At 40.9% G+C, this 14402-nt stretch overlaps 1 protein-coding gene across 1 annotated transcript in view; it reads right to left on the reverse strand.

Annotated features, from left to right (window-relative positions):
* The window catches only part of CSMD3 (CUB and Sushi multiple domains 3), a 1099171-nt gene that overhangs the window by 236504 nt on the left and 848265 nt on the right, over positions 1 to 14402 (reverse strand). Inside the window, exons 31-32 of the mRNA XM_026659890.1 lie at positions 13412 to 13606; positions 11155 to 11205 (exon numbers count right to left, since the gene is read on the reverse strand). Coding sequence (XP_026515675.1) covers positions 11155 to 11205; positions 13412 to 13606 — 246 coding nt within the window. The remainder of the gene's footprint in view (positions 1 to 11154; positions 11206 to 13411; positions 13607 to 14402) is intronic.

Below are 14402 nucleotides of genomic sequence, written 5' to 3' on the forward strand. Positions count from 1 at the left end.
GAAGGCAGCCTGATTGCTGCCCTCACAGTGACCGGCTTGCCGCCCCAGGCACGCGCTTGCTGTGCTGGTGCCTGGAGCCGCCCCTGGATGGAGAAACATGCAATCTTCAAAGCGTAGACAACTGTTTTGTTTTATGTGATTACCAGTAGAGAAAACAATAATAAATTTAAATGCTTCAGTCATGTTATATCTTCCTGAAAATCTTTATTTAAATATCCTTGGCTTTATGAACTGTACAGGGCCGGCTCCAGCATTTCTGCCGCCCCAAGCAAAAAAAAAAAAGCCGCGATTGGCGGCGGCAGTTCAGCGGCAGGTCCTTCGCTCCTAGAGGGAGTGAGGGACCTGCCGCCCCCGAATTGCCGCAGGTGCCGCCCCTCTCCCTTGGCAGCCCCAAGCACCTGCTTGTTAAGCTGGTGCCTGGAGCTGGCCCTGGAACTGTAGCTTGTTGACTTAACTTAGAATGTATTAAAGTGCTTCTGTCTGGAAATTATTTTTGTTATTTGAATCATTCCATCCACACTCAGCTCCAATAATTGAACCTATAAATCTGTTTCTTTATACTTAAAATTCTTGGTAATAAAATCTGCTTGTTTATTCAAAATTACTTGATGTTTAATTGGTTGTCTTATTCCAGGTGTCCAACTTATTATTTCCTAAGTAATATTTATTTTTGTGCATCTGAAAAAATCCAGCTACATTTTCTTCCATAAATAGGAACTGTTATACTGGTTCAGACGAGAAGTCTATCTACCAGATGCTTTTGAGAAAGGAATAAGAAACTCTGCAGTAGAAAATTATAGCATAACCTGACTGTAGGGGAAGTTACTAGTTGTCTTATATCCTGATGTATAAAGGTGAGTATCCCTTCTTAAAAAAAACCCCTCTCTAATGTGATGCTGAATGTTCTCATAACTCATATAAATGTGTAAATCATTTCAAATTATACTTTGCTCTTGGACTCCATGATATCTTGTGGTAATGAGTCACACTGGCTAATTGTGGACTGCATAAAATATTTTCTTTTCTTTCAGTATAAAATACGATGCCTTTCAACTTCATTGACTTTCACCTTGTTCTTGTATTCAGAGATTTAAAAGAAAAAGTTTTACCTTCTCTATGTCATTCATCATTGTGTATACAACTATGATGTCCCCGCTTATTTATCTTCATGGTAAATTAAGCAGACAAAACTCTTTTCAAACTCTCCATGCCTCTAATAATTTTCTCCTTGTGTCTCTGAGGTCCTTATACATTTTCTGTCTCTCTTCCCCCAACTTTTCTTCCCCTACCATCTTTAGGCCAAAATATCATCTGCAAGGCTACGATTCTGTCACAGATATTTTTAGTAACAGTCACAGACAGGTTGGGGCAATGAACAAAATTTCTCGGAAGCCCGCAAGCTGTCCCTGATTTTTACTAAATATACCCTGGCGGGAGCAGAAGGGACAAAGGGCTTGCAGCTGCTCCAGCCCTGCTGCTCATGGTCAGTGCATAATGGAGACTGGGGGAGGCTAAGCATACCCAAACTTCGTGTTGGCGGTATAGGGGACAGTGGCGGATTTGGGGCCCCTGGAAAAATTTCCCCCCAACCACGGCCCGGGGGCTCCAGGAGCTTTTCTGATCTCAGGGCCACAGCGGGGTAGGGGGAAAGGAGCGAGTGGGGGGTGGAGCCTTTGGGGGGAAGAGGAGGGGGGGCAGAACTGGGCGGGGCCATGGGGGAAGGGGTGGAATGGAGATGGGGCCGAGGGTGGAACAGGAGTGGGGATGCAGAGGAAGGAGTGCAATGGGTGGGGGCACGGGCAGAAGGGGGGAGAATGCAGGAGAGGTACCAGGCTCAGAGCTCCAGCCAGGGCTGAGAGCTCCACTGCAGTCCCGGCTAAGGCTGAGAGCTCGATCCGGTGGGGGCGGAGATCTCAGTTCCCCCACGTGGCTCCAACTGAGCTATCAGCCCCCGTCCCACCCCGGCCGAGGCCACGGGGAAGGCTGAGATCAGCGAGCAGGGGCATGGCCTCAGATGGAGGTGGGGCCTTGGCCAGAAGAGGCAGGATGGGGGATAGCCTCCTCAAGGGGAAGCTTCATCCGCCACCCATGCCACTGCTGCTCCTGCGGCAGTGACTGACTGCTGCTGCTCCAGCCTCACGGGGGCTGGCCCAACTTCAGTCGCAGCTCCAGCAGGCCGGGGACCACTGCTTGGGCAAACCCCTGGGGCTGGCTGCTGATCAGCTGTTCCGGCAGCTGCTGCTCCAGTAGCCCCTGGGCTGACAGCTGCTCCAGTCCTGCCCCAGTAGTAGTCCCGGAAAGTCACGGAATCTGTGATATCTGTGACTGAATCGTAGTCTTAATTATCTGTAATATCCTAGTGGGAAATATTTTTTCCCAGCTTGATCTAAAAATATGAATAATTTGGGTGACATTTCACTTATCATAGAAAAGAATAGCCCCTGATAGGATTTTTAGATAAATTAAATTACATAACAAGATGGTCATATGGTAGAGGGATACTATCTATTCGAACTATATTTTTATAATTAAGGCATTTTAGTGTTTGTGGAACTAAATTAGAATAAACTGATTTTTTAAAGACATATCATACTTTTTAATATTGCTTTTTCACCTCATGGTGTTACTACAGGAGAGAGTTAAGGTTATCTGGGTTCCTTAACTGTCCATTTACACACCTTGACATTGGAGGAGATAGCCAAATTCCATATTCAGTTATGGTGTGTAATCCAGGATATAAATTCAGGGCAGTGGAATTCTCATGGATGCCAGCAGAAAGTTTGAATAGCGACAAAAAGGAGAATATGTTTATATGTAATAACTAAACATTCAGTAGTTAACTATTATCAGTTTAGTGCCTTATTGTCATGTTAATCACTAGTGAAAACTGTCTCCATTTTAGACCAGCTGTGTCTGCCCTTCGTTTGATACCATTTCCTTATGGTTAAAAGAAATCCAAACATATTAAGCCTGTGTTTTCTGGGTCTGTAATGGTTGGTGTGGGGGATCATTACAATATCTTTGTCATATTCTTTAACCATAAGTTACTTATTTGTACTTTCAACCTTTAACTCCATTTTATGTCTGGGATTCTTTTTTCATACCTGAACCCTAAATAAGAAACCAAAAGAGAATGATGCTGTGCAATATTGCTAATGGTTTGAAGGTGTGTAATAAACCGGATCTATGCATTACTACCAACTAATACTCTATGTCCACTCACAATGGCTGAATGATTTCTGGAGAATTAGTTTCCTGAGTTTATCTGACCAGTTTGAGAACAGAACATTAATTAGGTGCCCTGCTCTGATGACTACTGACTGCTACCGCTTAACCCTATCTATACTCCTATGTCTTCCCATCTTTTGTCTAGAACAGGGATCGGCAACTTTTGGCATGCGGCCCGTCAGGGAAATCCGCTGGCAGGCCGGGACAGTTTGTTTACCTGTAGCATCCGCAGGTTCGGCCGATTGCAGCTTCCACTGGCTGCGGTTTGCCGTTCCAGGCAAATGGGGGCTGCAGGAAGCGGCATGGGCTGAGGGATGTGCTGGCCGATGCTTCCCGCAGCCCCCATTGGCTTGGAATGGTGAGCCGCAGCCAGTGGGAGCTGCGATCGGCTGAACCTGTGGACGCTACAGGTAAACAAACCGTCCCAGCCTGCCAGCGGATTTCCCTGATGGGCTGTGTGCCAAAGGTTGCAGATCCCTGGGCTAGAATGTCATCAGATTTGGAAAGCTACAATGAATTCACAGAGTATTTTTCACATTCTAGGAGCACAATACTCTGCACCAACACATCTGTTCTACGAAAACTGCAGGAAACACTCTGAACCTAGAATCATAGAATCATAGAACTGGAAGGGACCTCGAGAGGTCATCTAGTCCAGTCCCCTGCACTTGTGGCAGGACTAAGTATTATCTAGACCATCCCTGACAGGTGTTTGTCTAACCTGCTCTTAAAATCTTCAATGATGGAGATTCCACAACCTCCCTAGGCAATGTATTCCAGTGCTTAACCTCCCTGACAGGAAGTTTTTCCTTATGTCCAACCTAAAGCTCCCTTGCTCCAATTTAAGCCCATTGCTTCTTGTCCTATCCTCAGAGATTAAGAAAAACAATTTTTCTTCCTCCTTCTTGTAACAACCTTTTATATACTTGAAAACTGTTATCATGTCCCCTCTCAGTCTTCTCTTTCCCAGACTAAACAAACCCATTTTTTTTTCAATCAGCACAGAGCAGAGCGGAAGAATTACTTCTCGTGTCTTGCTTAAAACACTCCTGCTAATACATACCAGAAGGATGTTTGCTTTTTGTGAAACAGTGTTACACTGTTGACTCATATTTAGCTTGTGATCCACTATCATCCCCAGATCCCTTTCTGCAGTACTCCTTCCTAGGCAGTCATTTTCCATTTTGTATGTGTGAAACTGATTGTTCCTTCCTAAATGAAGTACTTTGCATTTGTCCTTATTGAATTTCATCCCATTTGCTTCAGACCATTTCTCCAGTTTGTCCAGATCATTTTGAATTTTAATCCTATCCTCCAAAGCACTTCCAACCCCTCCCAGCTTGGTATCGTCCACACACTTTATAAGTGTACTCTGTATGACGTTATCTAAATCATTGATGAAGATGTTGAACAGAACTGGACCCAGAACTGATCCCTGAGGGACCCCATTCCTTATGCCCTTCCATCATGACTGTGAAACACTGATAACTACTCTCTGGGAATGGTTTTCCAACTAGTTTTGCACCCACCTTATAGTAGCTCCATGTACATTGAATTTCCCTAGTTTGTTTATGAGAAGGTCATGCAATGCAATATCAAAAGCTTTACTAAAGTCAAGATATACCATGGCTACCACTTTCCCCCTATCCACAAGACTTGTTACCCTGTCAAAGAAAGCTATGAGGTTTGTTTGACACAATTTGTTTTTGACAAATCCATGCTGACTGTTACTTATCACCTTATTATCTTCTAGATGTTTGCAAATTGATTGCTTAATTATTTGCTCCATTATCTTTCCGGGTACAGAAGTTAAGCTGACTGTCTGTAATTCCCCCGGTTGTCCTTATTTTCCTTTTTTTATAGATTGGCACTATATTTGCCCTTTTCCAGTCTTCGGGACTCTCTCCCATCTTTCATGACTTTTCAAAGATAATAGCTAATGGCTCTGATATCTCCTCAGTCAGCTCCTTGAGTATTCTAGGATGCATTTAATCAGGCCCTGGTGACTTGAAGACATCTAATTTGTCCAAGTAATTTTTAACTTGTTCTTACCCTATTTTAGCCTCTTCTGATCCTACCTCATTTTCACTGGCATTCACTATGTTAGACATCCAATCACCACCACCTTCTTGGTGAAAACCGAAACAAAGAAGTCATTAAGCACCTCAGCCATTTCCACATTTTCTGTTATTATCCTCCCCATTGAGTAATGGGCCTACCCTGTGCTTGGTCTTCCTCTTGCGAAAACAGTACTCGAAATGCTGCAAGTTTGATGAGTGAGTATACCTTTCTATGGAAGACTTTCTGTAAATAGTGCTAAGGGCTGTTTCTATCTACAGGAAACATACAATTGAAAAACGTGAATGAGGACTCTACACAGAAATTCCCTTCCATCTGCTTCTGGCAAACAAAGAAACAAATCCAGTGCCAACACAGAATAGTCTGCATCTAAATCAATTACGTAATTTATTTCACGTTTTGTAAGTGTTTTATCCCCAAGTTAACAAGAAGCAGTACAGTACCTAATCTCTATAGTACAGCAGCTGTGCTTTAGTCTCAATATGACAAAAGCTACATATTACATTTTTATTTCTTATTAGCGGCATTTTTTGTCAAACTAGCAGTTTTTCTGTCCACACAGACATCTTTAACTTTATAACTTTGATATGCAAGTTTAATTTTCAGATTCATTATTATGTTAGGGGCGGGGGGTAAACGGCTACTAAAAATCAAAATTAATACATAGCCTGAGCTATTTCTCCTTCTTTCTTACATTTCCTTCATTAAATTATGCTTCCAGAAAAATGGTGACAGAATGTCAACAGAAAATAAACCATGTACTATTTTATAATATGTTGTATAAAACAGATCCTTATATATCTTGGAAATTTGGATACTCTGACAGCTAATATTAAAATGATAGTTGTTACAAATTAGTATTCTTCATTTCATGTTTTATTTGCCATTATATTACACTAGCATATTATTTAATGGGAGTCTGGAACAATTTCCCACAGCATTTCCTATTCTGTAAAATATTATAAAGCATTATTGAAATAATGAATCAGGCCCCGAAAACCATGATATTGACTTTAAAATCATGAGGTTTTTGAAATTATTTTAATTGTCTACTTTATATTTAACTTCTTTTTTTTTTCTTTCAGTCTTTAGGGTATACTCTAATCATATTGTCAAGGTTTTTGCTGCCAGCATACAGGGTTGATTTTTATTATCACCTATTATTACTAGATAAGAGTTGAGATTCTTACATAATCACTTTTTTCCATATATATACAATTTATTTTTTCACCCATACACATCAATGAAACAAGTATGTTAAAAGAATGCTAATCTTGCAAAAGCAAACCCTCCGATGTTAGCAAATGCCAGAATTTCCCCTTTTTGTATTTATGCATTTAAAATACAGTCTTCAATTTAATCAACACATACTGTTTTTTTTCCACAGGACTTCTGCTTCATTCAGTGAAAGTGCTGACTACTTTCAGGTGCCCTACCAGAGAAACCTAGGCTCACATTTTAAGAGGTATTTAGGCACATAAAGATTCAAATAGTCACTTAGCGAGATTTTCTAAAGTCGCTAGACAGCTAACTCCCATTGAAATCAAAATCCCACTAGGTGTCTATGTGAAACTTTAGCTGACTAAATATCTTTAGCAATCAGGCCCCTTGAATCTGACTTTCCCCAGAGTACTTAGCATTTTAAGAATTGTTTGGCCAAACACCTGTTCGGGATAGACTAGGTACACCTGGTCCTGCCTCAGAGTGGGAGGATGTAGTAGATGACCTCTCCAGATTCCTTCCATTCTTACATTTCTCTTATTTTATAATTTTAATAACACTTTGTATGTTCAATGCATAGGTTCAACTGAATTCAGTTACAGTTGTGCGTGCTCTTCTGCATTTCTGGCCACAGATGTCTCATGTTGGGCACCAGAAAATGAGGAACGCATAATTAGTAGCTAACTGTGATAATTTTGGTTGAAGTGTTTGGCTTAAATGGTTAAACCCAGATTCACATAGGAACTCAGTGGCAGGGGCAGAATCCCATTCTTCAGAGAGGCATTCAACTTCCTTAACCATGAAGCCATCCTTTGTCTTCTGTAATCCCATGCCTTATTCACTACTCCTTCCAACTCCTATAACAAATAAGCCAGGGGTCTTACAAACAACAGCTTCATTCACTCCCAGAGCACAGTCTGTTCTGTGCTTTGAGTGAGACAGAGGTTCTGTGGGGAAAATAGTGTGTAATCATGTAATTAAAGACAGTATCCTAGAGCATATACAAAAGGGATTTGAATTAAGGATATACAGACAACCCTAATTCTGGCATTTCCTAAGCTTTTGGATGCTGGACTTTACAAACTATATATTTTTAAAAGAAAAACTGAATTAACCCCCCCCCCCCCAGAAATTCCATCATGTGAAATCATACTCCACTTGGGCCATCATCAAGGTTCTGACTTTTAGAACCACAGCAGAGACCTCTACCACTTGAGGTAATGAAGTAACTGGTAGCATTAGAATGTTCTTATCCTTTTTGTGGACCAGCCACTACAGCAGGATTTGACACACACTTTGTCAGTGGTTTCATATCTCTTGCTGACAGCAGAGGAAGATAGAAATTTATGACTCCTGGGTTCAATTCCAGGATCTGGAGAGGGGTGTTTTCTAGCAGTTATAGAACCTTCTGTCCCTGTGTCCCCAGCTTGTCTCTGCATCTAGCCACCTATCCCAGGTCCTGCCCCCTTTGCCCCCCAACTTCTCTGCTCCTATCCAAACCCCACCCAACAAATCCTGCTCCCCTTCTGCTGATATCCAAATTCTATCCCCACCTCTTAACTCAGCCCTCTTTGTGTGCCTATTACCCCTCTTCCCCACAGTTCCTATGCACCCTCAACAGCTCCTGTCCACTGCTGCTTACTGCTATGGTTTGGCTCCTGCAACCTGCTTTCCTGTTTCCCCTCCAGTGTGGCAACTTCTTCCTCCTCCACCTTGCTTGGGCACCAGCAGTGTGAGCACTGAGAATACAGGAGAGTCAGTCTTCCTGCTTTCGTTCCTGTGTCTGGTGACACAGCAGGCCTCAGCTATCAGGAAGAACAAATGTAGGGAAATCCTGCATTCCTGGATTGGCACATGCTTAGTCACTCCGTACGGACAGTGAATACATGATCACATAGGCATTCTACTGGGATGAAGCATCATCAGGGCAGACAGAATACGCAGATAATTTAACTGCCAAACTGTGACAAGTCTTTACTGAGCATGTGTAATTTTCCCTAACTTTGTTCTTGGAAACAACTGAACTGGTTTAGATGAAACTTTAAAAAAAAAAAAAAAAAAAAACACTTTTGGCAGACACCTCATATGTAACATTTCGGCCTGAATCATTAAATTGTGGCAAAGTTATAAGGAACTGAAAACAGAGTCTCGTAATAAAAAGTGTCAGGCAGCTTTTCTACCTGCATCACATAAAATAATGCTTGATTCTGATCTCAGTTACACAGGTGCAAATGAGATTAGAATTAGGTCCATTCTCTTAATTACAAAACAGACATGTGATGGTTTAACATAATTGTGTGTATGTGTATCTATATATCTATATATCTATATAAATGCATATATAGAGATAGAGATTGAGATATATAAAGTTTTTATAAAAGGGTTGATTTTCAGAAGGACAAATGTAAGTCAGTAATTGTTAGGCATCTAACAGCTATTTGTGACTTTGAAACTCTGTCCGTGAATTGTTTATGTAGAAATAAATAATAATAAAAACACATCAGTTTTGGATTTGGGAAAATAATAAATGTACTTCTGTTGAACTCTAGAATGAAGGAGATACAGAAAATGCAAGCTTCCATGTATCGCTTTGTTAAAAACATTAATCTGAAGATAATATAAAATTCAATGAAAATTCTGCTCTGTTTCTCTCATAAGCAACATTTGTCAGGGGTGAAACTATGTGTCAAATTCCATCTGGAGTGTATTATAATATAGTTGAGCATTATTAAGGATTATAATTAGTTTATCTAGGAACTCAGTCTCATCTTTAACTACCAGCCTTAAGTAAAAATTGAACTGAGAAGAATTTTAGCATAATGCCTGTTTATTACTTGCTTATATTTGCCTGAAGCAGGAACATTTCTCCAGTCTTAATGATCCTCTGTATTTTAATTGGTAATAAGGGCCAAAATAATATTTTGTTCAAGACCTTTTACAGAATGTGGCACAAAATACTATATTCTGCTATGATCTAGTGATGCAAATAATGTGTTGCATATATGGTCATTATTTCAAAGAAAGGTAGTGGGTAAGTACCATAGTTGCACTATGTAAAAACTCAATACAAGTGCCACATTTAGAGCTTCTAATTTAATAGGTAATAATTCAGTATTGCTGAGAAAGTTATCAATTGTTTATTGGCACATGTAATGTTTTATGATATAGTAAAATAAAAAAAAATATTATTTAGCACATCTATAGAGCCTTCCACTGAAAAGTGTATCACATATAACACTTTACAAGATAGATACGGTAAGTATTCACCCCATACTACAGGCATGAAAAACAAATACACAGAAGGGTAGGAACCTACCCAAGATCACTCAAGGGGTCAGTGTCAGAGAAAAAACTAAAAAACAAACAAATCTCCTGACTTAAACTCTATAATTGTGTATAGGTTTGTAAGGCCCATGAGACTCAGAATTACAAGACCCGATTTCTAGCATTGGCACAGTGATTCCCTCTGCGACCTTGGATGGTGACATGACTTATCTATAACATGTGTATGCGCGCACATGTACTCAGTGATTTGAGCATTGGCCTGCTAAATCCAGGGTTGCGAGTTCAGTCCTTGAGGGGGCCACTTAGGAATCTGGGGCAAAATCAGTACTTGGTCCTGCTAGTGAAGGCAGGAGACTGGACTCAATGACCTTTTGGGGTTCCTTCCAGTTCTATGAGATAGGTATATCTCCATATATTTTTTATTTTATTTATTTATATTCTTCTCAGTAAGATATAAGGTTTTCCACTGTGCTGAGCACAACATACTAACTTTTAAACAACTGATATTAGCCAGGCAAAAGTTAAAATATTATGTAATGCTGATGAAATTATATTTAGTAAAGTTGACAAAAATCATTATTTATCAGCTTTCATTTTATGAATGTTTCATCTGCATCCTTTAATCATATCCTGTTCGTAACAGCCATCATCAAATGCCAAATGGCTTGGGGTATTAGACTGGATAATCTTTACACGCATTCATAATAGAATGAGATTGTGGACTTGGTTCATATCCCATACCTATTAGAGATATTTCAAGGACATTTGAAATAAGGTTTTTAGACAAAGGCAAGTCATACCTAATGCAGAGAACCATTTGAGCAAAATATTCAAAAAAACGGAAGGACAAAAAAAGCTATCAACCCCTGAATACAAGGTTTAGATTACAAGGAAATAATTAGAGATCATAAAAAAAAATGTGACCAGATGCATTGCGTATCTGTACTGAAACAACGTCAGCTTTACGAATGCAACTTCAAATATAAAACTGGCAGGACTGAGGAGGCCCAATTCTCCTCTACAGCTGAGCAACGCTTGGGTGCAGTAAAGAATGGGAACTGACGGGGACCCAATCACAGCTCCCTGATTTTCCTCTGCCCAGCCCTAGTGACAACGTAAAGCTTCCACTCCTGCTGTCCTCCTCTTCTCCTTCTCCCCCATGCTCAATGTAAATAAATAAATATTCTAATTTTCTTACATAACATTACCAAAAGGTAGAACTCCTTAGTCATCTGTTGCTAAAATAGATCATACTGCACCACAAGCAAAGTAACAGCTATAGGATAAGGCTTTATCAGTTGGGAGGAAACCAGTATGCTAGCTAGATCTGTTTACTTGAACAGGCCACGGAGTTTAGGCACAACTGACCATTATAAGGGTAAGTACCTCCCACTGGGCTTATCATACGGCATCATTCTGGTGGCCAGAATCTATGCAGGGATGTCAGGGTAATATGGAACCTAAGTACTATGTGTGCTTGAAGGACCTTAAGGTCTTCAGCCAACCTAGAGAACTAGATTTGGTTAGAATGAGCAAGGACTGACCATCACCCATTCTATTATGAGGTTATTTTTTAATAAAATTGCACCTTTTTCTCCTAAGCAAAAAAAGTCTCTCTCTTCATTACAGACATGCTGAGTTAACCCCCCCTGGAAATATGGAAGATTTTGAAGCTGTTACAAACCATTAACCAGAGTATAGCGGCACTAATGGCCACAATTATAGCATCATCCATTCTATCCATGTAAAAGAAAAACCTTTTTCTTCCTCTCTCTCTCTTTCTTAAACTTGAAAAAAAAAATCCCAAGTGTCATTTAAAAACGAAGAAAGGGTTTGCTCGGAAGAAACTTCTGTTTGCCCTACACTGCTCCATGTTTCCCAAGCTGTAACACATTTTTCCTACAGAGCTTATTACGGCCTGTATACCACAGCATTAACATCTCGATGCTCCAGAAGTGAAGACTGGTGTTTTAATGCTGTAACATTATCATGGGTAATCCTAAAAATCATGGGTAATTTCCCTAAATCCTTACGCTTCATATTCCTTCTTTCATCAGTCAGTAAATCACTTTTTTTCTGTTTTGATGTCAGTTCATCATCATCGTCTTCTTTTCCTCTTCCCCTGCCCCCAGTGTTCTACTTGTTCATAACATCATACACAGATATAAAAAGAGACAACACTGGTAACACATATTACTATTTAGCATATATGCATTTGGAGTGGCAATAACAATTTAGCATCATTGTCCCTACTAAATATGCAAGACTTAGTGTGAAATCCAATGGATTCATACCTCCTTACATCAGTTCTGAATTTAGCACAATGTCAGCAAGACAGGGCCACCCAGAGGATTCAGGGGGCCTGGGGTCTTCGGCAGCAGGGGCCGCTGAAGACCTGGCGCTTCGGCGGCGGGTCCCGGGGTGGAATGACCCTCCACTGCGGGTCTTCAGGGCACTTCAGCAGCGGGTCCGGAACAGAAGGACCCCCCGCCGCTGAAGTGCCGCCGAAGACCCAGAGTGGAAGAAGCTCTGGGGGCCCGGGCGCCACGAGAGTTTTCCGGGGGCCCCAGAGCGAGTGAAAGACCCCGCTCCAGGGGCCCCGAAAAACTCTTGTGGGGGCCCCTGCGGGGCCCGGGGTCTGGGGCAAATTGCCCCACTTGCCCCCCACCTCCTCCCCCCGGGCAGCCCTGCAGCAAGAAGATTCAAAATGAGACACTACAAATCTAACAGCATGGGAAGCTTATATCATGGATATTTCATTTTCCTTTATGTAATATAAACTATATTTTCAACAACTTCAATTTAATAATTTAGCATTTTTATGTAAATAATCTATTTAATTAAAATTTAAGTAACACCAGAAGGAGACACAGATTTTGGGTCCAATGGTGAAGGACATGTCAAAGCTATACTGGCTTGCTTTGAAGTGTCTATCAATTGTTATGGAAAGTTAGCAGCATACTGGTAAAGTGGACCTCATATTTAAAGCCTAATCCTGCAAACACATATGCACATGATAGTCAAGGGAGTACTGCCCATAATGTATTTTCAATTTTTTAGATTAAATTTTCCTAGAAACTTCACATAAAATATGTTAAATTATACAATATAATATTTTGATCATAAACAAAAAGTGGAGCAATAATGCACTGAGTATCCTAAGAACTAATATTTTAAGTACTATTAAAATTAAGAGTATAAATTGATGGTCTATTTAAGCAAACATCATTGTGTGTACATAATATTCTATTCTACCATACGTTTGTCAAAGACTGATGAGCTCAATAACACAAATGTTTACCACCCTGCATAGTACCACTGACAATCGTCAGTAGTAATTATTTGCTACTGTATTAATCTAGTAGCACTAAGTGAATCAATAAAATCCCCACATTTCTAAACTTTTGTCAATGGATATTATATTTACTCTTTCATACAATATTGCTTATGGTACCCTGAAGAAAAGGGTATACATCCTAAAGGGGAAAATATATAAAAAGGTTTATTAAAATCACTATATAATATAAATATTATGTTTATATTTCACTTTTGTGTCTCTTGCAAGTCATGAAATAACTGCAGAAAATACAGCTCTTACCATGACAGCTGGGTAGTGCTCTGTTCCACCCAGGTCTTCCATCATCTCCCATAATACAGGTAAGTGTAGAATACCCTTGAAGAACATAACCTGCATCACAGTAATATGTGACTGTTGATCCCAGTTTATAATCCATTCCAAGTCTTGTGCCATTCATTACATTCCCAGGATCAAAGCAGGACTCACGTAGTTTTGCTACAAAAAGAAAGCAAATGCAAAGTCAATTTTGCGTACACATGGAAATGTTTGATAGATTAGTCCTGCGGTTCTTTTAGGTCCCCTCAAAGCTCATAGGAGCCTAACATTTTCTTCCTTTTAAATTCCTCAATTCATACTTCATATGTTCTGTATCTCATTGATCTTCCCGTCAATTTAAGAGGACTGGACACAGTACTCTATAATGACGAAGAACTACTCTCAGAGGTGAAAGTAAGCTGGTCTGGTCTGGTCCAGCATACCGTCAAGAAAGTGCCAACCATACCGGCAGGGCTGCTGATGGGGGAGGAGGGAGGGCAAAACGGTCAACTGCCCTGGGGCCCAGCGATTTAAAAGGGCCCTGGGCTCCCAGCCCCCACGGCTCTGGCGGCGATTTAAAGGGCCCAGGGCTCCCAGGCCCTTTAAATCGCCGCCGAAGCCCTGGGTGGCACAGGCCAGGCAGCGCTGAAGGGCTAGCTGGGGGATTTTGGCCCCAGCCTCGTCTCTTCCACCAGAGGCCCCGCCCCTTCCACCCAAGACCCCAACACTTCTGGGGGGCCAGAGCCACCCCCACGGCACCCTGTGTACCGGTAAGTAATTTAAGTTACTTTCACCTCTGACTACTCCCTATATATAGAGTTATCTCTACAGAACAACCACTCTTTTCTGTTGGTGGATTGTCAATCCCATCAGCAGTGATGTAGTCAAGTAGGAGGCCTGCACAGTGTCCAATGGGTAATTAGGCAAACATGAGTGGTTGTTTGTTTTTAAAATTATATTGATTGAAAACTCAGAA

The sequence above is a fragment of the Terrapene carolina genome, unplaced genomic scaffold (genome assembly GCF_002925995.2).
Source record: "Terrapene carolina triunguis isolate 2854851 unplaced genomic scaffold, T_m_triunguis-2.0 Scaffold58, whole genome shotgun sequence".
NCBI lineage: Eukaryota > Metazoa > Chordata > Testudines > Emydidae > Terrapene > Terrapene triunguis.